Below are 27,896 nucleotides of genomic sequence, written 5' to 3'. Positions count from 1 at the left end.
CATTTTATTGATGTCCAAAAGTGTTTACTGTAGCTATAGTTTGCATAACTGAATTGAGCGAACACGAAGGAAATAACCAGGTAAATTTACACTATTTTCCGATATCTGGTAAAACGCTTAGCCTCACAATGTGTTCACGCCTCCATCTTCGTGATGCCTGATTCTGCAAAACCTTATTCTTACATAATCATAAAGTTATGATTTTCATCTCAGAATTTTGTACTTTATTCTCAAAATGTTATAACTTTACTCTAGAACTCTATATTTTTTCATATTTACCCCCATGGTCCAACCATTTTAGGACACTGGCAGAGGTTTTGACATGCTCTTACATTTGTTTGTTTTTTAATTGCTTAAAACATATTAATGGCTTATTGCCAGGATTCTGCCTTGAAGACTTATGTTGTATTTGTATTTTGTCATGGTGGCAGGGTTCTGGCAGGCCCAGGCCTTATGTGGAGGCTCATGCCTTGTTTATTGTCCCCACCCCCTCGTTCTCCTGCTTATTAGTAATCATTTGTTTTCTCCCATCACCTGTTCCCGCTCGTTATCTTGTTTGTTTTTTTCTATTTAATGTCATTGTGTCCTTAGTTCTGTGCAGGTTCATTGTGTTCTGTTTCTCGTGTTCGTGTACATTCAAGTCTAGTTATCCAGTCAAAGTTTTAGTGTTATCTGTCAGAGTTTCATGTTTTGTACCCCCTCGTAGGTTTTTGATTGGTTTAATAAAGTGTTTTCTGTTTTCCCCTGACATTGTGTGCATTTGGGTTCATTCATCTACAGTTCCTCACACTTATATCACATAACACTCTATTCAGCACAAAATGTCCTACAAAAATATGTGAGTAACATGTATTACAATTTTTGAACATGAAATTATGTATATTATGTTATGCATGGTTAGTAAAAAAATATATTTTAAAAGTTGTTTAAATAAGGCCAAGGAACACATTCTAAACATTTGTTCACAAACAAAAATGTACTGTATCTTGTAGAGTTGAGAATTTGCTACAAAAATATGTAAAAACAATGTTACATACTCATTCACTTGAAACAAATGTTGATTTAACTTGAAAGACAACTTTGTGTTGTGTAAAGGCAAAAGAAGAACTTAACTGGCATGCTCAGAGCCTGACCACTACCCCACTGAACATTTTTATGATGGACTGGAATGGAAATTGCGAGCCTGGCAAAATTGTGAGTTTGGTAAACCATACTCAGACTGACCAGAACATGGCTACTAGCAGCAGCCAGAGCCAATCTCTGTGATCCCTTTCCAGATGTAGCCTCGGCCACATCTGTACCATAGCATTTAAGCCCAAGGGGGCTGGGTGAAAAAGAGAACCAAAGAGGACAATGTATCATTTGACTTCTGCCCGGCCAAATCTGCTCCACCACTAAAATGGAGTCTATATTACTGCATACAGAACCTGTCTTTATAGGGCATCTGCCTTCCCAGGGATGAAAATTGTGCTTAGCGAGAGCAGTCTGCCCTGGGCATTGTAAGCATTGTAAATGTAGGCCTCCCTGGAAATATATCTTTGCCACCACTGCAATGTTGCCTGTGTGAACTAGCACATGATAAGACCTAAGGTGGGGCAGAAACTGCCTTAGGGCTAGACAAAATGGTAGCAGCTATAGGAGATTTATATCTTGTCATTCATTTTCTTTTGTAATACACTTTGGTTTATTTAGGGTAGATTAGTTTATTTAAGCTAGGAGCATCATGTGGTTAGATTTTTTGTCTGAATTTCTGAAAAGCTTTTGCCACTGTTTCTTGATATAACTTACACAGTTGCATTTTCAATATTTTTTATTCTGGTTCTAGATATACTGTACAATAATGTTACCATGTTACTTTTTCTCAGTAGTATTTATATTTTCCCCATCAAATGTTGTTTTGTATTTTGATCAGGCTTAAACAGGATTATATAACATTTAGGTGCAAATATGCAGAATAGTAAACCAAAGCTTGATGCTAAAATAGCAAATATCTCCACAGCTACAGTAAATTTTCCAGGTGAACTGACGTAAGCTGGGATAAATGTGATCCATACAGCACAGAATATGAGCATACTGAATGTGATGAATTTAGCTTCATTGAAGTTATCAGGCAGCGTCCGAGCCAGAAAAGCCAGAATGAAGCACAAGACAGCCAGAAGACCAATATAACCCAACACAGCAGAGAAACCTATAGTCGAACCCAGACTGCATTCAAGAATGATCTTCTCCTTATAATATTTCACATTTTTATGAGGAAAAGGAGGAGCTATTGTTAGCCAAAGCACACAGATAAGAACTTGTATAAGTGTAAAGGCAAAAACACTGAGTCTCTGTTGTGCAGGCCCAAACCATTTCATGACATTACTTCCTGGAAGTGTGGCCTTGAATGCCATTAACACCACTATTGTTTTCCCCAGAACACAGGAAATACAGAGGACAAAAGTGATCCCAAACGCTGTGTGACGCAACATACAGGACCACTCAGTGGGGCGACCAATGAAAGTTAGAGAACAAAGAAAACACAGAATCAATGAGAAGAGCAACAGGAAGCTCAGCTCTGAGTTGTTGGCTTTTACTATAGGAGTGTCCTTCTTAATGTAAAACAGGATGGAGGCCAGTACAGTTATTCCTACTCCAAACAGAGAGAAAAAGACTAACACTATACCCATAACTTCTGTGAATGACAGAAACTCTTCAGCCTTTAACACACATTCAGTGTTCTCAGTATTAGACCAGTATTCCCCTGGACACTGCTGGCAGTTATTCGAATCTGGAAGAAAAGATTGTGATCACTTTTGGAGACAAAAAATATTTCAATTTCAATTTATAACTTCATTTATAAGAAATATCAACCTAAACAGTAGGAGGAGAACACAGTAGGGCTTTTCACACTTGAAATTGTAAACCCCAGGTTATTCTGAATCCCAGGTTAATGGAATTTTGGGTTATGTGTTTCACGTTTCACACTGTTCATACTTGAAGAGATAACCCTGGGTATTCATAATCTGACGTTTCACACTGCATTCCTAAACCCTGCGTTAGTAGTCTCCAACCCTGCTTCTGGTGAGCTACGGGCCTGCAGATTTCAGGTCCATCCCAGCTCCAACACACCTGTCTTTAAGCAACCCTAAACATAATAACTTACTAGCAAGTTTGGCCGGTGATGCATGAGGCATTGCATGCATGATACAAAAAGCTCTGTTCTTAGTCATTTATCCCTCTGGCAGTACTCCCTACATTTGATGTTTCGATGATGAATTGGCTGCGCGCAGTTTGCAGCAAACCAGCGCGAGAAACCATGGAAACGAACTGAGGGCGTCCACCAAACACAAGGAAGGGAGCAGGGAGGATAGACTGAAAGACAGGGGTGTCGCTAGACCCCTTTTACTGTGTAAATCTTTTGTGCCCAGGTGTAAATCTCAAGTTTACATTTTAGCAGTTAACTAGTGTATTCCTTTGCAAAGATAATAGCGGCAAAAACAGATCTATATGCAATGTAATTACCCAATTTACGCTTGTAAAAGCGACGAAGCAGTCACACTGACGCGTGCACGCATGTATCCGTGTCCGCGCGTGTCTTTGCTTTCATACATCCGCGCACAACTGCATTCAAAAAGTGACGCCACGCGAGTGAGTAATCATGAAAACATGACGAGAAGTAAGTTTCTAAATAATATTGATAATCTTATTCTGACTGGATCATTATTGGTTCCTTTAGATGGACATCAGAAATTTTTTGTGCAAAGCATGGAAAGGGAAGAAGAAAGGAGAGATGATGAGTTTAAGAGAGGTAAGACAAACTACAACCCCTCACCCTGTCAGGTCTCAAACAGAGGAAAAACCTCTGTTAAGTCTAGAGAATTGCATTGTTGCTGAGAAAATCAACAGATGGATGTGTTATACTGTTCTGTATTTTCAGATATGAAATTAATATTTAGTTTACTAATATTTAACTCTAGGACACTACATAAACAGTTAGCAGTAACTATGACTGAGATTATTTAGTAGCAGTCATAAAATGATTGATTTCTAAAAATATTCTTGTAAAAATAAGTTATTAATCATTGCTATTATTGTATAATGTAGAAAATATTTATCTGCTGTCATTTTTTCCAAACATTTTATGCCATTTATACCTCCAAACATATTAATAATGTTAGGTCTGATGAAGATTATACTTAATATTTTTAAATGCATATTTATCCTTTGCAGTACCTGTTGCACTGTAGAATAGTGGGTTAAGCAAAGGACATTGTATAGAAGTGTTGCACACTTCTTGCACACAGCAGGCTTTCAAAAAAGTCAGCAAAAAATGGGAGGCCTGTGCACCAGTAAAGCTTTGTCTATCGACAGAGAAACGAAGAAAGCTTATGTTTGATGAGTGTTGTCATGTTTTGTCAGGATTGTCGCATGTACACAGAAGGAAAAATCTAAATCATTGTTGCATTCAGTGGCACTCATAATTTCTCTTAATTTTACCGGAAAAACTTTGGCTAGTGGAAATGCTGATTGTTCATTGGCTGGTGGTCAAAAAAGTTAATTTAACCCTAGGTTAATTTTAGGGATAACCCCATTTCTAAATTACAACTGTGAAACGATGAAGCTAGAGTTAAAAGCTGGTTTAGAATGTATATAACCCAGGGTTAAACGCAGTGTGAAATGCCCTAAAGAGAACAACTAACCAGTTTTCTTTGGATCTTTAAGATGGGCTGAAGTTTACCTGTCTCATTACTGATTTCTCCATCTGCACATGTAATACAGTCATAACAGCAGACAGGTCTTCCTTTCTGTGCTGCCTTCCTAGTGCCTAGAGGACAACTCTCACTGCACACAGACTTGGGCTTCTACACGAAAACATACAAAATACATGTACATCAGTTTTTTATACAGACCTGAAGATTAAAATTTCAGTAATTTAAAAAAAAAACAGATTATTGCAAATTTGAAGCTTAATTATAATGAAAACCTGCAATGCAGACTAAAATAAATTTAGTATTTAGTGAGTTTAAATGTACAGTCTTACGCAGATTATGCTTAATAAACTCATAACATGTGGGGTCTTGTAAATGCGTAAAACTGTTTTCTTTTATCAGGGAAAGCCCATACACCTAAAGCGTAAGCAAAAACCAATCGGCACAAGTAGTTTTTTGTTAATTACCCCGATTTCGCGTGGCATGTAAACACCATAAATGGCTTTCTCACGGTTTTCTTTATGTGTGCATATCTCTGTGTGTGAAAGTAACACATAAAATCTTTATACTATGTTTCCTCAGTTTAAATTAACCTTGTCAGATAAACAGGTTATTTACCCGCAACTGTCCTCCAGCCCAGATTATGTTTTCAGTGTTAATGAAAAAGCGCTGGTCAGGGGGCAGTGAGGCATCATAGTAACCCACTGGTTTAAACTGAAATGATCCATCTGAGTCCTGCTGCCAGTTCACAACTTCATACTGGGCCACTGCACCACCAGTGCTGTCAAACCACACACAATCTCCAAATTTTACACTGAAATTTACCCTTTTCAGAGCCTCAACCACCTAATAAAAAGATTTGGAACATGATCATGGAAGCAATTGAACATCAAGTCAAGCTAAATGGAGCCTTTATTCAATTTTCTATTTTTTCTCACTTACCTGTTGTGGTTGTATTGTCAGGGCTTTTTCACAACCTTCTTGTCCTGTGCACTTTAGCAGACTGTGTAGTGCATGAGCTACAGCATATACTGCTTTGTAGACATTACTTGAATATCTATGTTCAGACACATCTTCATTGTAATTTTTCAGCTCAAGTAGATCCTGAAATCTGCTGCAATTTAATTCAGATTGATCTCTATGTGAGCATGGAAAATCAGTTTCCCAGAATGATTTTATAGCATAATCTCCAAACCCTTGAACATTGATTTTTCGCACAGCAAAACCCAGTGACCCTCTCATCACATGAAAAGTGTTAGGAGTGATGTAATTCTTTGAAGTTATCCACCCAACTACTCCAACTATTTGGAGGCCTGTAATGTTTTGGATACTAAGTTGCTCAATTAGTAATCCCATATCAAGAAATGAAACAAATGCAACAATTACTTTTGCTGTGCCATCTTTCATTGTGTTTACCACTTTTTGGAGTTTTTCCGACTCTGTTCTGTAAAATTTCACAGAGTACTCTACACAAATCCCCTGCTCTTGTGCTGTATTCAAAAATGTGGCCATTCCATAGTTTCCATAATCATTGTCACTGTTCACAGCTCCAACCCAAGTCCAGCCTAAGTGCTTGACCAAGAGTGCAAGTGCTCTGCCCTGGTGATAATCACTAGCAACCGTCCTGAAGAAAGAAGGGTAATCTTTCCTATTACTGAGGCACTCACACGATGCTGAGTGACTTATCTAAAAAAAAAAAAACAGTAAAAAAGTCAACTGTCAGTCTTTAACAATTTTGTTAAACAGTTACACTCATTGCCTCTTACCACTGGAATTTTAAACGGTCCTGTGGTTCTAGACAAAATAATTGTTGTGGCAGACTCTGTTTCTCCTATAATAGCATGTATAGGAGACTCTCCAATGCATTTCTCTCTTGCTGCAATGTCCTGGACATTCATCACTGCCATAATTGCACTCATAGAAGACAGTCTTGAACCACAAGTATCATAGATTTTGTAGCCAATAGAAACATTTGGAAGTAAATACAGATTTTTGTTAATCTCCTCAATTGCAAATATCATGATTTGAGCCAGCCGAAAATCTCTTAGATTCACACTGTAAAAATATTCAAACAGAAGACTACAAGCATGAGGATTAATTACATTAGTATTTTAGGGTAACACTTTACAATAAGGTTGTATTTGTTAACATTAGTACATGCATTAAGTAACATCATATTAGACCAATATACATTTCAGCATTTATTAATCTTTGTTAATGTTAGTTAATGCCAATAGAGTTGTTCATGTTAGTTCATTGTGTATTACTTTTTAAATGTTTTAGTAAATGCTGAAATTAACATGACTTAAGATGAATAAAAGCTGTAGAACTATTGTTATGTTGCTGACGTTAACAAATACAACCTTACTGTAAAGTGTTTTCTGTTATAGCATAGTTCTTAATGTAGCAAACCTAGAGCATGATAGAGGCTGAGGTTTCTGTGTGAATTTAAATGAAGGTAATGTTTCTTTGCTGTGGATTGGAAAAATTGCTCCAATATTAAATTCTCCATCCTTAGAAAACACTGGGTATGTAGGGTCTCCCATCATTCGGCAAATAGTGTTTTCTGCCTCTGCAGATAGAAGGTGATGAAAAAGCAGGAGCGTGTATAGAAAAAAGAACATCCCCAAGACTAAGCTCACCTGCAGCTCAAATGTGATTGACCCAGTAATGTCTCTATTTTTATAGACAGTTAATATGCATGAATGATGCATGAACATAGCCAGTTTTCTCATGGGGCATATCATGAACCAAGTCAAGAAGGGGTGGAATAGTGTCTGTGTACTTGTATCATTTTTTTATTTTTTAGATATTAATTTGTTGCACAGACTTTTTGTTGCACAGATTTTATTTTCTTTCTTTTTGTTATATACACAGGAAGTTGACACCTGTAGGAATATCCCGAGCCAACTGCAATGATATCAGGGTCAATTAAGGCATGTTTAAACAGATCGGGATCAGCTGTGTTTATTGGCTTGATCTTTATTACATCAGCTGTCACACAGTGTTGTATACGGAGAGTGTGCATTGTGGCTGAATACGCGGTTATACTGTCTGCTTTCCGTAAATATCAAAGCATTGCAACAGACACTTGCAATGTCTGCAATACAAGCATTTCACAAGGCAGTATAACAAAAAGCAGCATCTAGTGCCTAATAGACCTGTTCGAGTCGTGACTCACTCGGATCTTTAACCCGGATCTTTAAATTAACTCATGAGTCGCGAGTCTGTAGTGTCATTAACCCGGATCAGTTGAGTCCTACTACAATTCAGTGTAAAACCATAAACAGCGCCACCACACACACAAACCTCTTTCAACATTATTGATGAGACTTTGCTCGCACTACAGATCCACTCGTAACTGGCTGATCTGTGCGAGAACTGACCCGAGATTCTCACTCAGAGTCGGAAACATTGCAAACTCGAGAGACCTGCAGATCCGCGCGAGCCGCGAATTGACCCGAGATTCTCACTCAGAGCCGGAAACATTGCAAACTCGAGAGACCTGTGGATCCGCGCGAGCTGCGAACTGACCCGAGATTCTCACTCAGAGCCGGAAACAATGCGGACTCGAGAGACATGCGAATCTGCTCTGACTCGAGAATCTCTCAACTCGTAACCGGCTGATCCGTATTATTATGCTATTGTTATTAGGCTTCTTTTTTAAATGGTCGACCAAATACACCATACCTAAAACCTATAAGCATGTTATTTCAGAAGTGAAAGGCTTTTGTTATGGATTTGCTTTTGAGGAGACTTCAGTCGCTCTATAGATCCACTAGGCTCTGTGGATCTGTAGAGCGAGTCTGATGTCCATGGTCTGCGAGTCTGCAATGTTTCCAGCTCTGATAATCGCGAGTCGCATGGATCGGCCGGTTACAAGTGGGTCTGTACTGAGTTTCCTTGGCAATTTAGCAATACTGACTCAAATGACTCAAGTGAATCACACAACCCGGATCACTTTAGTGAGTGACTCGGAATAGCCCGGATCCTTAAAAGGAATCGAGTTTGCCAGGCCTAGTGCCTAATTGATAAAAGACCCCAAAACTGAAACACCCGACACAATAAAGCGCGTTTAATGGGTGATCTCTGTCCTGGCAAATAAGGCGTGCCCCCTTTCTCAGGTGTCTATAGGGATAGGTTTTAAGCCAGTCTTCTGTGCCTTCAACATTATGTTTAAGATTCAACTATACCAGAGTTTACCCAATTCAGATGTCATTGATAAAAAACTAAACTTGCTATTCGCTACCATGACAAAGTGTGCGAAGAAGGGGTGGAGTGTGAGTGGAACGGGTCCATGGGAGCAACTCTTACAGATGTCTAATCTATAAAACATTACAGACGAGAAACAGTCTAGCCTTAGCCATTAGGTGCACAGATTAGAAAAGAGGAAGAGGAGAAATGTGCAAAAGATACAATGTATGTTTGAAGTTATGTCAAAGCGCAATATGCTTATTAAGAAATATATCAAATATATCACTTATGATATTTATGTGGTTAACTTCCAAAGTTTGATACACTGTCCATAATAACATACTGTATTAATTTGGATGAAAAAATACATTTACCAAAATCATAATTTTATTTATCAGTGTTTGACTGTATTTCGATACACATTTACAGGTGCTTAACAAGAACACCCCAGTGATCCTGCTATCATAAGAAATAATTCTTTCTTTCCTGGGCAGATTTTCTATAATGATATAATTGATGACTTTCTATTAAATAATGTAAGGGTTAGTAGTCTTTAGTGTTTGGAAATCAGTGAAAACTATTGATTTTGTAAGCATTTTTTGTTTAAAATGCTTGTTTTGTTTGGAAGAATAATTTCTTTGTTTTACATGTCTTTTTAAAAAACTGGCAGTAGGTTTGGGGGGTGCCTATAAGGGGTTCACCGGGGTACTACAAACAGGCTAGAACTGCCACTGTAAACAAACATGAAGTATTGGTAAGTTGATAAGTTAACCACGCTCATCCCTTTTTGTGTTTGTACTATAATGATTGCAAAAACACAAATAAGAGTCGGAACAGCAATGGTCAGTTCTTTTGTGCTTTTTACTGCTTTTTTCTCTTAGATAATGAGCTGGCCAACCAAACTCTAACTCTGATAATGTTTACAATGACCAAACAGTACTTTTACCAGAGTTTAATAACAACTCAATAAGCTACATCCCTTACTAAATTTACAATGATTTACTATAGTATTTGTAAACAAAAATACATTTTTAAATAATTTTACTAGTATACCTTATAGAAACCATGGTTTTACTACACACTGTTAAACCTAACAGTGTAAGTCACTAACCCTTGTGCATCAATTAAAAAAAGTTACACATAGGTTCATAGGGGACAAAAATGTCCATGTCCAAAAAGTGTCATAAAAATATTATAGATTTATATTTTTTTCCACTTTCACTGATGCCATTTTTTTAACCAGCATCAGCTCTAATCACAATGACCAAACATGCATTAATTTTCAAAATTTTAACCCTTTAAATGCTGGTTTGTTTACATAATGCCACTGCTGTTTTTATGAAAAAAAGAAAATTTTTAATTATTTTTAATTTACTAAATGCTAAGCAAATTTTTTTTCTTTGATTATTACAGCCTTGGATATGTCAATGATTAACAACAACATTAGTTTGTATGCATTTATATTTTTATGCAGTATCAGATTTAAAAAAAGTTACCTCTCAGTGTGAGGACTCTGCCATAATCTGGTTTGGTAATTATATCTAGTTGTGTATGGCAGGGTCCTGACAGTACAATGTTTTGTGTGGGAGAATGTGGTTTTGATATTGTCATATCAGACCACGTTTTTCCCGTGTCTTGTGACTTTTCCCCGCTCCCTTGTATTCTCTTGTCATTGTGTGTTATTTTTCCCCGCTCCCTTGCATTTTCCAGTCTTTGTTGTTTATGTCTTGTTTAGTCTAGTGTTCTGTTTTCATGTATGTATATGTGGGTGTGTATGTATGTATGTATGTGTATGTTGTTTGTATATGTATGTATGTGTATATGTGTGTGTGTGTGTATATATATATATATATATATGTATGTGTGTGTATGTGTATATGTATATATGTATATATGTATAGATGTTATATGTATGTGTATATGTATGTATGTGTGTATATGTTTTTATATATTTGTATATATTTATATATATATAAATATATTTATGGTTTTGTCTTGTGGGTACTGTGGTTGTCTTGTGTTTGTATGTGTTTTACAGGTTCACGTGTGCTTCCCTCACAGGTGTTCCTGTTCCGTGTGATTGCCTCCTCTCGTCTTCCTCACCTGTTGCTTGTTATCCCGTCATCATGTCTGTGTATTTAAGTCCTGTGTGTTTGTTTGTTCCTGGCAAGTTCGTTTGTCATAGTTTGTTGAGATACTCGCCTGTCACTTTGTCTTTAGACGTGTCTGTCACTTTGTGTGTACTCGCCAAATTACTAGCTCTTAGTGATGCAAAGTCCGATTCATTTTCGCGAACCGGCTCTTTTCGGACAGTTCGGCTCATTGAACCGGTTCAAAAAGCCGATTCACCGGTTCCTGACGTCATCAAGAAATGACATTACTATACGCATTTATTGTATCAATGAAACATTCAAATAAAGTCGTTTGTGTCAACACATTAAAACATTTAAATAAACAGTTGTTTTTGTGAAGGCATAGGTGATTTATTGCCTTGCATTCACAAGTTAGTAATGTTTGTGGTCACAGTTTAAATCGCGGATCATAAATAATAAATAAATATTAAATGCCAGATATAACTGACCAGTTTTGACAAGCCTACAACTTGAATAAGATTCCTAATGATGCGGATGTGTGTAAGTATAAATAATAAATAAACTTGTGTGTTAAACTCATTGGTCTTCCTTAAACAAATACAATATGATTTGCATGCAAAATAAATCGTATCAAAACCAATAAAACAAGCATATCAAGAAACTAATAAAACAAAAAACTTCGCGAATCAGGCTCGTTCAAATCCTTGGTGATTCACACGCAGTGTCAGCAACTCATTCATGAGAATCGTCGGCAATCCTCGCCTCGGCAATCATCGACAAACTTCGTTCGGTTCTAAGAGTCCGACGTGCTATTTCGGCTGTGCGTCCTGCGTCATCAACCCGGAACCTGTGCCCAAAACTAAAGTTCGATTCAGTTCGATTTGCGAAGCGGCTCGACCGGTTACTTCCTGAGAACCGGCTCAAAAGAACGATTCGTTCAAGAACCTAACATCACTACTAGCTCTGCTAGTTCCCAGTTCTGTCCTGTCCCTGTTTCCTGTTTATTGACTAAATCTTCCCTACCCCAGTTTGTGCTCTCTGCTACCCGGGAGTTTTTGCTGTGGATTTTTGTTCCTGTCTCTGTTTTCAGTTTTTGACTTAATCTTCCCTACCCCAGTCTGTGCTCTCTGTTTTCCGGGAGTTTGTGCAGTGGATTTTGGATTACTCTCCGTGCTCTCTCTGCTGACTTTTCCCCAGTAGATTCCTCGCCAGCTGTCTGTCTATCCTGAGTGGTGTGTCTCCCTTCAAGCCGCTGTGTACACTCTGTCCGTGGATTCTCCAAGCGCCTGTCTCCATCTTGCGCTGTCCAGCCGCAGTGCGCTCCGGCGCGTAATTCTGCGCAAGACTCGGACTGCCGCTGTGCGCTGTCCAGCACGGACTCTGCTGAAGACTCTGACCGCCTCTCTCTCTCTCTCTCTCTGCCCGTTGCAGGATTTCTCTCTACCACCTGTCTCGTGTGCCAGCAGCTGGGTTGACTACGACTCTCCCTGCGTGAGGTGATCGGCCTTACATACTCTCTCCCACCGTTCGTTGTCTGGCCGGAGCCCGAACGTGTGTGGTTCTTCGCCCCAGTGCCTGTGTGTGCTCCCCGCTCCCAGCCGTCTGCCTTGGTGTGGCTTTTAGCCCAGACGTGCTTTTGTCATTTTTACACTCATTATCATTTCAATAAACATTTCTGTTAACTGCATTGAGATCTTCTGTTTTCTTGAGTCTGACACTCAGGTCCATAAAGGACAAAAATGTCCATGTCAAAAAAGTGTCAAAAATATTATAGATTAATATTTTTTCCACTTTCACTGATGCCATTTTTTTTTAACCAGCATCAGCTCTAATCACAATGACCAAACATAAATCCATTTTCAGAATTTTAACCCTTCAAATGCTGGTTTGTTTACACAATGCCACTGTTGTTTTTAATGAAAAAAACGACACCTCCTTTGCAGCGGTTGTAGTCTTGTGATTTCCAGTACAATATTTTTTTTTCATTCACACACACACACACACACACACACACACACACACACACACACACACACACACACACACACACACACACACACACACACACACACACACACACACACATTCTGGTTTCCATGTTTTGTGGGGACATTTTATAGACGTAATGCATTTTGTACCATACAAACTGTATATTCTATTCCCCTAACCTACCCCATTCCCTAACCCCAACCATCACAGAAACCCTTCTACTACTTCACATTTTCAAGAAACATCATTCTGTTTGATTTATAAGCCTTTTTTCTCATGGGGACCTCAAAATGTCCCCACAAGGTCACAAAAATACTGGTATTCCTATCTTTGTGGGGACAATTGGTCACCACAACGTGAAATTTCCAGGTACACACACACACATAAAATTTTCAGTACACACATACAAACCACACTCTGACAGCCATACCAACACACCCACACAATTATAGCTTCATAATATATCTAATTGGCTCTATAATATACTAAGCCGAGAATAGCAGAAAACAACAATAAAGCGATAATTTGCTTTATATGCCAAACCTAAAAAAAATGGCACCATTTGGTAAAAAATAGTAAATATTTAAAATTTGAAGCCTTGCCAACAGAATGAAAGCCTGTTCACAAAGATTGCATCATTTTATAGTTGAATGGCACTGGGATTAAAAATAGCAGTTTTAATGGGTTTCAATGGGGACATTTTTGTCTAAAAGGTCATGAGAGGAAGTATTTTGTGTACCTAGTAGAAAAACTATTTTTTAAAGGAAATGAAGGTGAAATATTAAAATTCCAATAAAAATACACACCTGTGGCAAATTTTATGCAGTTAGCATTAACGCAGGCAAAGTTATCAAAAAAACAAAACTGAAAAAGCCAAAAATGTCCTCAAGGATGCACAAGGGCTAAATGAAATAAGTTTATTTAACTTATTTAAAAAAAGTTAGTTTCACTAAATAAAAACTGTGATATGTTTTTATAACTCAAAAACTGCAAATGATTAACCATAACTTAAACCAAATAAGTACTACATTAAAATTAACTTAAACCGAATAAGTATGAATAACTGAATCACCCATTCTCCCTCACACACACCTGAAGCCAATAATGTGCTTTAATTTTGACACACGCCCCTCCCCCACATCTCTCACAGAGTTTCACAGAGCAGCAACAGCCAGGACACAGACATGAAGCACTAACAGGTAAGCACTGCAAACTACTTCAACCTTTTAAAAGCATCTTTAAACTTTAAAAACATGTTGTTTGTCGTGACTCTTCATTTTAATACTGACTTGGTTACAGTAATTTGTGTGATGTTACCACGAGAGAACGCAACATTGACACAGCAATATTGCCTCAGACTCCTTCCTTTTCTAAAGCATCTTTAAACTTTAAAAAGATGCTGTTTGTCGTGACTCCTTATTTTAATACTGACTCGGTTACAGTAATTTGTGTAATGTTGTACATACAACGAGACAACGCGACATTGACACAGCAGTATTGCCCCAGACTCATTTTTATCAGCAGATAAATGTGCATTTACTGGCAGACGTAGAGCACCCTGGAGAAACACAACAGCAGTACAGCACATGAAAAGAACATGCAGAAAAGCTGAACGTATGTGGCGGAAAACAAAACTTGAAGTACATTATAGCATCTATAAGGACAGTCTTCGTGCTTTCAATGTAGAACTAGGCACAGCTAGACAGACCTTCTTCTCCAATATTATAAATAACAACATAAACCACACTCGCACTCTTTTTGCTACTGTAGAGAGACTAACAAACCCCCCAAATCAAGTTCCTAGTGAAATGCTCTCTGACAACAAATGCAATGAGTTTGCTAAGTTTTTCTCTGAGAAGATCAGTAATATCAGAATGGCAATCAATACGACCTCAAATTGTACTGTGGTCAGTCAGATATCATTGCAACAACCTCAGAAATTAGCCATTCTCTCAGAATTTGACATAATTGATATAAAAACCTTGGAAGAAACAGTACAACATCTTAAAGCATCAACTTGCAGCCTTGACACTCTCCCCACATCTTTTCTCAAAAAGGTGCTTAACTGCTTAGAAACTGACCTCTTAAAAATAGTAAACACCTCTCTGATCACAGGCACTTTTCCAGAGTCATTAAAAACAGCAGTTGTAAAGCCTCTCCTAAAAAAGAGTAACCTAGACAAAACCATACTTAGCAACTACAGACCTATCTCAAATCTTCCGTTTATAAGCAAGATCGTTGAAAAGGTTGTTTTCAATCAGCTGAACAAATTCTTAAACTCAAATGGCTATCTGGACAACTTTCAATCTGGTTTCCGTCAGCATCACAGCACAGAGACAGTGCTCATAAAGATAATAAATGATATTCGCTTAAACTCTGATTCAGGTAAAATATCAGTGCTGGTGCTACTAGATCTTAGTGCTGCCTTTGACACAGTAGATCACATCATACTCTTACATAGACTGGAAAACTGGGTAGGGCTCTCTGGGATGGTTCTCAAATGGTTTAAAACATACCTACAAGGAAGAGGTTACTATGTGAACATAGGTAACCATAAATCTGAGTGGACATCCATGACATGTGGAGTCCCACAGGGTTCAATTCTTGCACCGCTTCTGTTTAATTTGTATATGCTCCCACTTGGTCAAATAATGAAAAAGAACCAAATTGCTTACCACAGCTATGCAGATGACACCCAGATATACTTAGCCCTGTCACCCAATGACTACAGCCCCATTGACTCTCTATGTAAATGCATTGATGAAATTAACTGTTGGATGCGTCAAAACTTCCTCCAGTTAAACAAAGACAAAACCGAAGTCATTGTATTTGGAAATAAAGATGAAACTCTCAAAGTTAACACATACCTTGACTCTAGGGGTCTAAAGACACAAAATCAAGTCAGAAATCTTGGTGTAATTTTAGAGTCTGACCTTAATTTCAGTAGTCACGTGAAAGCGATAAGCAAATCAGCTTACTACCATCTCAGAAATATTGCCAGAATTAGATGTTTTGTCTCAAGACAGGACTTAGAGAAACTTGTTCATGCTTTCATCACCAGCAGGGTGGATTACTGCAATGGACTCCTTACGGGGATCCCCAAAAAGACCATTAGACAGCTGCAGCTCATACAGAACGCTGCTGCCAGAATTCTGACCAGAACCAAAAAATCTGAGCACATCACTCCAGTCCTCAGGTCCTTACACTGGCTTCCTGTTACATTTAGAATAGATTTTAAAGTATTGTTACTCGTTTATAAATCACTTCATGGCTTAGGACCCAAATACATGACAGATATGCTAACTGAATATAAACCTAACAGATTACTCAGATCATTAGGATCCGGTCAGTTAGAAATACCAAGGGTTCACTCAAAACAAGGTGCGTCAGCATTTAGCTTTTATGCCACCTCTAGCTGGAATCAACTTCCAGAAGAGATCAGATGTGCTTCAACAGTAAACACTTTTAAATCTAGATTAAAAACACATCTGTTTAACTCTGCATTTACTGAATGAGCACTGTGCTGCTTCACACTGACTGCACCTTTAACTCAAGTCACTTTTACTCCTGTTTTATTCTTTTTAACATTTTAAACTGTTTTATTAAAATCACATTTATTTTCTTTAATTGTTATTTTAAATTCTCATGTATCTTTGTCTTTATTGTGATCTTATCGTGTAAATCTTATTTTTACTTTTTCTTTTTCTTTTTTATATATTGTTTTCTCATTTCTGTGTAAAGCACTTTGAATGACCTCTGTGTATGAAATGTGCTATACAAATAAACTTGCCTTGCCTGCCTTGCCTTGCATTGAGTACACCACAGTTCTGTAACTGTAAAATTAATTAATATTTATGTGTTTTGTATCTCAGTAAATTAAGGACTAACGTTGACTGACTGTCTGTCTGTTTGTCTGTTTAAAGGTAATGTTACCACGGTTATTCATTCATTTATTATGTTGTGATACACCACAGTTATGTAAGCGAAAAAATAAATTAATATTTGTGTGTTTTCTTACTGTTTAGCACAAACATTTCCCGTGCAAGTTTGAATTTCTGTCAGTAAGTACTGACATAAGGCCCTTCACTCATAAAACCTTTTAAACATAACGCCACCACATTTATTCAATAATTTATTATGTTGAGTACACCACAGTTATGTAAATGGAAAATTAATTCATATTTATGTGTTTTTTTTACTGTTTAGCACAAACGATTTTCTTGGCAAGTTTAAATCTCTCTCAGAAAGGACTAACTGACTGGCTATCTGTTTTCAATTAAACTGTCATTTACTCATAAAACCTTTTATAGGTAATATTGCCAGATTCTTTTTTTATTCACTTATTATGTTGTGAGTACACCACAGATCTTTAATTGGAAAAATAATTCATATTTGGGTTTTGTCATCGTTTAGCACAAACGTTTCCCACGCAAGTTTGAATTTCTCTTCGTGAGTACTGACGGACGGCCCTTCACTCATAAAACATTTTAAAGGTAACGTTGTTAGTATACCACAGTTCTGTTTGTGAAACATTTATTCATATTTTTGTCTTTTCTCACAGGTAAGTATGAACGCGTCTGGAACAGTTTTCGATCTTTACCATTGAGGAGGCTGATCCCTGTCCAGGAAACCGCCCCATATTGTTTAATGTGAACGAGTAGGCAGAATGATTGAATGAAAGAAAAAACTCTAGACTACTAGATTCTGTTTTGACAAGTCTTGTGAAAACATGATTAGTATGGGTTTTGTAGACTTATATCAGTGACTTAAAGGTCACATTCTCCCTGATCCCATTTTCAAACTTCAAAGTTAGTGTTTAATGTTGCTGTTAGAGCATAAATAATACCTGCAAAATGATAAATCTCAAAGTTCACTGCCAGGCAATATATTTTCTTTAACAGAAGTCTCCTTTCAAAGCCTACAGTGAATGGCCTGTTTGGACTACAGCACTCTACTTCCCCATTGAATGACGTCAATGTTAAACGTTAACACCAAAATTATGGTTTGTGCTGGTGCAAGCTGTTAGTAAATCTGGCCCATAGTCTATTACAGGTTTTTTCAGTCACTTTGGTACATTTCTCAGATCAGAATTTAAATACTCAAAACTACATGTTCAATCTTCACATTATTGTATCAAGATTCAATATTTATTATTTGTCACGTACACAATTATATAGAGCATATATAATCACCAGTGAAATGTGAGTCAGGTCCGCTCCAAGGACAGTGCAATTATTAAAGTAAACAACACAGTTGAACAATATACATAAATATAGCTATAAAAGGAATGGAATGCAAGTAAACAATAAAAATATGAGAAAAAAAATATAAAAGTAAAAGTAAAAAGAGATAAAGATGTAAACTGTAGTATTAAATAATGAATGGAAAATAATGTGCATGAAAGTACACTGTAGTCTTAAATATTAAAGCAACACTGTAGTTTTTTTACCTTTAAATAATGTCTTTAAAATTATTTCAGTGATAGAACAACTTTTAACTGGACAAATTGTACTGTTGCTCCAACCTGAGCAGCCTCCTAGCTGCTACAAGCACACTCTGAAAGTGGCGGTGGAGGGTAGGAAACACAGCCCTGCTCCTCCCCCTGCCTGCAGAAGAGTGTCTGATACCAGGCACTGTTGCGCTTTTCAACCACATGGGGGAGCTGTAAGTCATTTTTACATGGAAACTACATAGTGTTTCTTTAAGATACGCAGGTGTGTACTAAAGGCAATGTGCATATGTGTAATTCCTACAGCACTATACATACAGTTATTCCTAAGGAGATTGTCCTATGTTCACATTTCTACTTTAGTTTTTTTCTTTGTGCTATGCAGTGCTATCTTTTCCTTTCTGTATCACAATGGCATGGTCTGTCAACAAATTACAGTACAAATAGTAAAAGCATGATGTGAATCTTGTCCAGTCTTGTCACAATGTAAAAGAAGGATCCAAAGGCAGAGATGACAGGAATTAATGAAACAATAGATAACAAAGGCAGTCTGTAGTAAAAGCACAAAGTACTGGGTAACGAGAAAATTAGGATCGGACTCTTGTCGTGAACAAAAATCGCTTGAAGCAGGCTTGAAGCACTGTGGTAGATTACACAGTCGGGATGGTTACGTTCAGCAGCAAATGCAGCAGGGTACGGTAAAAACTCTGAGGCAGGACTGTTCCTTACAAACAAGACAAGAATTAGGTGAGTAATTCTTTATCTAGACAAGATGTCGCAGCGGATTAAACGTGACATGTACAATAACCCAACAAAGAGTCAATTCTAAAAGCGGAGTGGAAACAGGTGTAAAGCTGATCAGAGCAAGTGCTGATTGCAATAGCTAACAGGTGAGAGAGGAGAAAGGGAGAGAGAGCGTAAAAATAATACTTTAATAAGGAAATGAGGGGTGTGTGTGTGTGTGTGAAAGAGAGAGAGAGAGAGAGAGAGAGACCATGACAGTACCCCTCCCTCAACGAGCGCCTTTATGCGCTCAGGGGGAGGGCTGACGGGATTGGTAGAAGTCATGAATCAGTGAGCGGTTCAGGACGTCCTCAGGACCGTACCCCTCCCATTCCATCAAAAACTGGTGGATGCAGGACGCATAAAAGACAGGGTGAACATGGCGCAACTGACCGGTCAGTCTAAGTTTAACAGCGACAGGACTGATGACCATAACAATAGAAAAAGTCAGACGAAACTAGGCAATAGTTTGCGAGATGTCTCCGTAATGGGGAGATTATGGGTGGACAACCACACCCGTTGGCCGCAGATATATCTAGATCATCTTACGCAGAGGTGTAAAGTACTTGAGTAAATGTACTTCGTTACTGTACTTAAGTATTTTTTGGGCTACTTTGTACTTGTACTGAGTATCAAAAATATAAGCAACTTTTACTCTCTACTCAATTACATTTTTGATTGGGTATTTGTACTCTTTACTCCACTACATTTGAAATGACACTTAACGTTACTCGCTACATTGTTTATTCGTCAAATAAAAACGAGACGAAAGTGTCAGAGGGTGATGATGGATAGAATCTGTGGTCGCGAGATTACACGCAGACACACAACTGAGGGACTTCCATTTGGCGCTGCGCAGAGCAATCGTATGAAATCAAAGTACTGCGAGAGCGAATCAAATGCATATGGAGAAGTCTGGTCTCGCGGTACTTTGATGTCAAACGCTGTATGGCTTGCGTTGAGCCACCGTAGCGGGACATCTGCGTGCTGCGTATGTCATAAACTGTAGAGAAAAGTTCGCATCTGGTCTGAGAGAAGAGATAAAGAGCAAACATATGGATGCATATCACATTTGCTTCAGTCAAGGGACCCTTTATTAAACATGTGATGCTACAATCAAAACAAAAGTGATGCGCGATAGAGCCCTGCACGGGCTTAAATCTCCAGCCCTAACCCGGCCCTGACCCGACGTGTTCAAGCCCTACCCGACCCCAGCCCGACAATGCCTGCAATTTTTTCAGCCCGAACCCGACCTGACCCGAGACCAATATCAATTACTTTTAAGCTCTCTCTCTGACGCGCGCGCTCTTTGATGCACGCTCTCTCTCTCTCGGACGCGTTCTCAAACATAATAAGAGGTGAAGTATAGCTTTAGCCTACAGAAATGCTTATTGCTTTAATGTAGGGAGTTATAATAGCTCATTGTTCACAGTTCATATTTATGATCTTATAGTCCATTTGAAAATTTTTGTACGAACTGACTGTATTCTTCAGAAAGCACTAAATAACTTCCCTTCCCTTACCTGTCGCTGTTCAGTGTGCAATTAATAAATAAAAATTAGTATGACGTTAATTTTTAAAAGTGTGCGAGGTCCGTGCACGTCCTCCGCTAACACAGAAATGGCAAAAAGCGCAATCGGCTAAACGAGCATTAAATATTAATATGATGTTGATTTTTTGTTTTATTAATTTATAGTCACAAAACTTATCAACAAAACATCAATTAAAATTAAGAGACAAATTATATGAAACGAAATTTATTTTAAAGTAGCAAGAAAAACTTAAATTAAACTCGGAAATAATGTCTGACCCATTACAATTCTACCTTCAAATTGACCTTTACGCCCTATATGGCGTTTAAAATTACAGTCTCTCTTTCGTATTAAGCTAACTAAATTTAAACAAAACATAAACAACATTACAACAATATTCAAACCCAAATACTCAAACATAAATATAAAACAGACATTCTCTATAAGGATACATAAAACAATCTGATGTAGCGTTTATAATAGCTGGTTGGTAGATGTTTACTATTTTTGGCAAAACCTCCGTTGCAAACCTCCATTTACCTGAATAAAAATTATTTTTACTTTGAAAATGATGCGCTGTCACATTAACATGAGCTGTTCATTTACATAAGACGCCATTTACGTTCATTTACACTGCAGCGCAACGTCTGAGTTCTCAAACTAAAACAGGGTCTGCAGCTTTTGCGAACGAATCCGTTTATGAGGGATGAAAGCGGTGGTGTGTAAATGAAAGGCATAAACGTAGCAAAAGTAACGTTTTAAAGGACAAACGCATTAATGTAAACAAAGCCTCAGATGCGCGCTGTCTCTGCTACACACGCAAACACACACACACAATGAGAAGAGACGCTAAAATAAGCCCGAGCCCGACCCGAGCCCGGTCTGTAAAAAAAAAAAAACGGCCCGAGCCCGGCCCAAATGGGCTTAGCCTGTCGGGCCCCGTCGGGCTTGCAGGGCTCTAATGCGCGATTGCAGGAGGGTCATCCCGCAACTCAAAGGCAAGCACAAATGTTTATATACTCTGATGCTACTTTATCAGCTAACCTGAGCTGTTAAGTTACATAACTTGATATAACTTACTATATAAGCCAAAATAAACCAGCGATGTCCTGTACTGATTGCCTGAGTACCTTAAGTACATTATAAGATTGATAATAAGTGTACAATTTCACTGTCTTCACATTTAATCAAGTATGCTGTAATGTATTTACTGTAAAGAGGGATGCATGACGGAAGAAATAGTGCACTTAATGTGAGAGAGTGGTGTTACGTACTACATGTGTTTACAATTAATCTTTCAAATGAACAACTTCACGTTTTTAATATGCATTATCATATTTCTGTTAGTGTAACTTTAGTTTACTGGAATTTTTAAATAATGGATAGGCCTATATAAGAATATTTGGTAACACTTTACAATAAGGTTCATTAGTTAACAGTAGTTAATGTATTAACCAACTTGAACAAACCATGAGAAATACATTTGTTACATTATTTTTTCATCTTTGTTAATGTTAGTTAATAAAAATTTAAGCTTTAATTGTTTGTTCATGTTAGTTCAGAGTGCATTAACTAATGTTAACAAGATTTTAATAAAGTATTAGTAATTGTTGAAATTAACATTAACAAAGATGAATAAATGCTGTATAAGTGCAGTTCATTATTAGTTCATGTTAACTAATGTAGCTAACTAATGTTAACTAATGAACCTTATTGTAAAGTGTTACCATATATTTATATCACAAAGTTAGGCTATATATTTTTCAGCATGGCACATTCAAGTACACAATGACACTAGACTAAAATGAAATGCGTTTAAATTTAATGTAGATTTCTAGACTAAAATCTCATGGCATTTAGTTGAATAAAATTAGACTAAAACTAAATCAATTCAGATGACAAAAATATGACTAAAACTAAATTAAATTTGAGTCAAAAGACTATGACTATGTTTAATCTGTGTTTGTTCTGCCAGGTCAAAGTTTTGAGGTGTTTGATTTCTTTTCTATATTAGGAAATAAAACCTCATGAATAAACTTTCTTAGTTTTCACTGCCCAGACCTACAATGTCTCTTTGTGTTGAGGACAAGTGCATCTTTGAGCCAACATTCAGTATGAGTAAAAATACTTGAGTACTTTTAAATTGGGTTACTTTAATACTTTTACTCAAGTCGTATTTAAATTGGTGACTTGTAACTTGTAGTGGAGTAATTTTTACAGTAAGGAATTTGTACTTTTACTCAAGTATGGCTTTCAGCTACTCTTTACACCTCTGATCTTACTCTTCAGCGATTAGTGGCTCTGCGAGTACGTTCCCTAGTCTGACACAAAGTGGATCTCACTCTCCTCCAGGTACGTTTACATCTCTGAATGAAAGCCTCAACAGATGGGACTGAGACCATAGACCATAGACTTGTGTGGAGAAAACAGGCAGCTGGTAACCGAGGCAACCCTCAAACGGAGATAACCCAGTAGCAGACGAAGGGAGAGAATTTTGAGCATATTCCCCCCAGGGTAACTGATTGCACCAAGATGCAGGACTCTAAGAGGTAAGACTACGCAACATGCGACCCAGAATCTGATTGGTCCTATCGGCTTGCCCATTATTTTGGGGGGTGGAACCCTGACGCCAGATTGAGGGAAGCCCCAATCTGAAGACAGAATTCCCACCAGAACTGAGAGGTGAACTTACTCTGTCAGACACAATGTCTGAGGGAAAACCACGGATCTTAAAAACGTGATCAACCAATCTGCACGGTCTCCTGAGCCGACAGTAACTTAGGAAGCGGAATAAAATGTGCAGCCTTAGAAAAACGGTCCATGACGGTGAGAACAACCATATAACCAGCTGAAGGGGGAAGCCCAGTTATGAAGTCCACCGCAATATGAGACCAAGGACGCGAGGAAATAGGGAGAGGTCTGAGGAGACCTGCCGGAGGGTTGTTATTAGGCTTAGTCTGAGCACAAATAGAACAAGCAGCTACAAGCCGATGAATATCGCACTCACAAGTTGGCCACCAAAATCTCTGACAAATAGTGGCTAGCGTGCCTCTCACCTGGGGTGGGCGACTAATCTAGAAGAATGACCCCAGCGAAGGACCGTCGGGCGGATGGCCTCAGGTACATATAACCTTCCCTCTGGAGCGCAGAGACGTCTCGTGATGTGCGAAAGTGTACGTTTAACAGCCTGTTCCACTCCCCAGATGGCTGCCCGACCACACAGTGCTGAGGTAAGATCCTCTCATTGGTCTAGGCACCCTTCAAGACAGCACCACTACCAATGTCAGCGGCATCAACTTCAACGATAAACTGGCGCTCAGGATCAGGGGTGATCAGGATGGGTGCGGAAATTAAAAAGCCTCTTCAGATGGTCAAACGCATCCTGAGCAGCCTTTGACCAAGAAAACCTGGTCTTGGATGACGTGAGAGCAGTGAAGGGAGCGGCAACAAGGCTAAAGCCTTAAATAAAGTGCAGGTAGAAATTTGCAAACACCAGAAACCTCTGAAGCGCGTCTCGAGAATCGGGGACCGCCCAATCTAGAACTGCCTGGACCTTGCAAGGGTCCATACAAATCCCCTCCCCAGAAACGGCTGAGCCGAGAAACGTAACTGACTGAGCATGAAAGACACTTCTCAGTTTTAAAAAAAAGGTGATTCTCTAGTAAATGCTGCAGGACCCGGCGAACGTGTTGGACATGTACCTGAGAAGACGGAGATAAAATTTTAATGTTGTCCAAATAAACGAACACGAAAACGTTCAGCATGTCTCTCAAGACATCGTTCCCTAAAGCCTGAAAGACAGAGGGGGCGTTGACCCATCCGAACGGTAGAACTCTATATTTAAAGTGACCGACAGTGGTGTTAAACATGGTCTTCCACTCGTCCCCCTCCTTGATGCGCACTTAATGATAGGTGTTGTGCAAGTCTAACTTAGTGAATATCTTTCTCCCTGTAAGATCTCAAAAGCAGATGACATAAGAGGCAAGGGATAGCGATTCTTGACAGTTATGTCGTTCAGACCACAATAATTGATACAAGGACGCAAGGACCCATTCCTCTTCTTCACAAAGAAAAAAACCCAGTGCCAGCAGGAGACGAAGAGGGAACAATGATCCCGCATCAAGAGACTCTGTGAGGTATCTCTCCAGAGTCTCTAGTCCAGGTGCCGAGAGAGATTATAGTCTACCATGGGGGGCGTGGTGTTAGGAAGAAGTTCAAGGGAGCAATCATAGGGACGGTGAGGCGGTAGAGAAACCGTCCAAGAATGACTGAAGACCACCCGCAAATCATGTTACTCCTCCGGGACTCCAGACAAATCATCAGGCTCCTTCTGAAAAACAGAAATAGAGGAAACAGGAGTGACAGCAGAAACCAAACAATTAGTATGACGACAAATTCCATGATTGAACAGCCCCTTTGACCCAGTTAATCTGAGTATTATGGTGGATAAGACAGAGATGTCCTAACAAAATGGGGGTATTGGGAGATTGAAAAACATGATGACTGTCTTTTGATGATTGCCGGAAATGGTAAGATTAACTGGACTAGTAACACGGCGAACTGAGCTGAGCCCTCTGCCATCCAGGGCAAAAATCGATGCAGCATCAGTCAGATCGACCAATGGAATCTTGTGTTGATGAGCCCAACCCTCATCGATGAAATTGCCCTCGGCTCCTGAGTCAATGAGAGCGAGACCAGAAGCAGAGTGGCCAGGCCAACGGAGGATAGCGGCCAGCTGCTCCTCATTTCTGCCAAGCATAGCTCCCTGTAATTCAACCACATCTAGAATGAACTTCTCTTCTGCTGGATCCATGCTGGTTACATTTTTCTGTCACAATGTAAAAGAAGGGTCCAAACGCAGAGATGACAGAAATACTGTCTTTAATGAAACAATAGATAACAAAGTTAGTCTGTATTAAAAGCAACGACATAGTACTGGGTAAAGAGAAAATTAGAATAGGACTCTGTCGTGAAGAGAAAATGAACAGAACTCCCTTGGAGCAGGCTTGAATCACTGGGGTAGATTACACAGTCGGGATGGTTACAATCAGCAGCAAATGCAGCAGGGAACGATAAAAACTCTGAGGCAGGACTGTTCCGGACAAACAAGACAAGAATAAGGTGAGTACTTCTTTATCTGGACAAGATGTAGCAGCAGATGAAATGGGTGACATGTACATTAAACCGACATAGAGTCAATCTAAACAACCACCAGATAAAGGGAAAAAACGCTAAGAGCAGAGTAGAAACAGGTGTAAAGCTGATCAGCGCGAGTGCTGATTGCAATAGCTGACAGGTGAGAGAGGAGAGAGAGCACAATAATAATTATTTAACAAGCAAATGTGGTGTGTGTGTGTGTGTGTGAGAGAGAGAGAGAGAGAGAGAGAGAGAGAGAGAGAGAGAGAGAGAGAGAGAGAGAGAGAGACAGAGAAGACCAGACTCATGACATGTCTCTTGCAATCATACTCCCACATACACTAAGGTGTACCCTACAATTTACATTTTTTGTCACCAAAACTTTAGCCAAAGCTAACATCTGAACATACCTCCAGAGTAAACTGTTATATTGACAACATGACTAAGTAATTTGACTGTCTTATCCATACACAATGACACAAAGACTTGTCATTCAGGCCCAATGGGACAACCAAAGAGGACAATCCGTAATTTAGTGACTTGCATTCAGATCGACTTCAGCTATCTATTCCAAATCTGCTACACCACCTTTGGATGATGTCTCCATTCCCCCGGCATGGGACCCTGCCCCAACAGGGCATCTGCCCCCAGATTTAGTTACCCATGGACATAAACTGCTCTGAGCAAGAGCAGCCTGACCTGAGCCCACAGAAGGACAGGCCACATTAGCTTGGAAAGGCATGGTGAGTGTAATCCCCCTTGGTGAAATATGTAAGCCACCACTGCCATATTGTCTGTGTAAACCAGTACATGTTGAGACCTGAGGTAGGGCAGGACTTGTTTTAGGGCTAAAAAGATTGCTACTAACTCTAGGCAATGTATGTGCCATGCACGAAGATGGGCCATCCAGTGGTTCTAAAGCAGTTGGCCTTCTATAATCACTCTCTAGCGTACGAGAGACTTATCCATTGTTATATTGACTTGACAACCTTGGGGTCCAAGAACAAGTGTTTTCCATATAGCCTGAATATAGAGCCTGAAAGCAGGTGCACGTAACTTTGATCATGTGGAAAGGGCTCGCCATGAGGGAAAAGTCCTAGGTTTTCTGATACCACTGAATGGGCCTCATATTAAGCAGACTGATGGAATGACATTGGCTCCTGCTGCTATAAGGCATAACAGGTTCTGAAACTGTTTTGATTAAAAAATTATAGGCCCAGCTTTATTCTGCTATTGGTAGACAATGCTCACTTTTTGCTGTGCCCTGTATGAAGTTAAAGGTTGGGGGTGCTACTTCCCATCAGCCCCAGGGATCTGACTACGGAGAGGGAGATATCACCTAAATGCCTGTGCTTGCTTTCAATAGACAAGATCAAAGTGTGGGCAATGGCAACCTTTTGCCAGCTCTCTCAAATGCTGACCATGTGTGCTCCTCTCCTAAACATATCACACACAGATCATGTGTATCCTTGCCCAAAGGAAAGCAAGGGCAAGGAGAAACACAATGGTTAAACTTCCCTGACATGATGAGAAACACTTGACCAAAACACAACACAACACGCTTGATAAAGGCGATAAAGTTTTAGTCCCCAGATGCCCTTTTATACTTCCTAGCTCATACATCAATTCCGCATATCTGTCCTTTCTATTGGATTGATTTACATATGTGCTTCAGATGCATTCATGCTGAGGTGTTCTCAAAGCATCCCTACATCTAGGCAGCGCATGTTGCTTTGGAACTTGGACATTATGAAACTTACGATTTGTTATAGGGCAAACAATTTATAGGACAAGTCTTAATGAAATGTACAATGTGTGTTACAGTATAAAGCACTGTATTGAACTCCGAAAGAGTTTTTGCTGCAAGGGCCCCATCTAGTGGGTAAAATTACCATAAATGCGCTACATCCCGCTTAATCTGTCCAGAATACAGAATACAGAAATGTCTCAGCAAGGCAGGATCAAAGCATATCTTAGTATTTATTAATCCAAAACAAGGGAACCAAAAAGGATACTCCACACACAGGGG

The 27,896-nt window shown here is 38.9% G+C and overlaps 1 protein-coding gene across 1 annotated transcript; it reads right to left on the bottom strand.

Annotated features, from left to right (window-relative positions):
• Positions 1-1,871: 1,871 nt before the first annotated feature.
• Positions 1,872-7,315, bottom strand: LOC135769353 (extracellular calcium-sensing receptor-like). The gene is made up of 6 exons (XM_065278686.2): positions 7,104-7,315; positions 6,458-6,746; positions 5,634-6,377; positions 5,310-5,537; positions 4,721-4,844; positions 1,872-2,770 (listed from the first exon to the last, which is right to left on the bottom strand). The coding sequence occupies exons 1-6, from the start codon at positions 7,313-7,315 to the stop codon at positions 1,872-1,874; spliced, it is 2,496 nt and encodes an 831-aa protein (XP_065134758.2).
• Positions 7,316-27,896: the final 20,581 nt, after the last annotated feature.

The sequence above is a fragment of the Paramisgurnus dabryanus genome, chromosome 9 (genome assembly GCF_030506205.2).
Source record: "Paramisgurnus dabryanus chromosome 9, PD_genome_1.1, whole genome shotgun sequence".
Lineage (NCBI taxonomy): Eukaryota > Metazoa > Chordata > Actinopteri > Cypriniformes > Cobitidae > Paramisgurnus > Paramisgurnus dabryanus.
The sequence above is the reverse complement of the archived record's forward strand: the minus strand, read 5'-3'. Positions and strand labels throughout refer to the sequence as shown.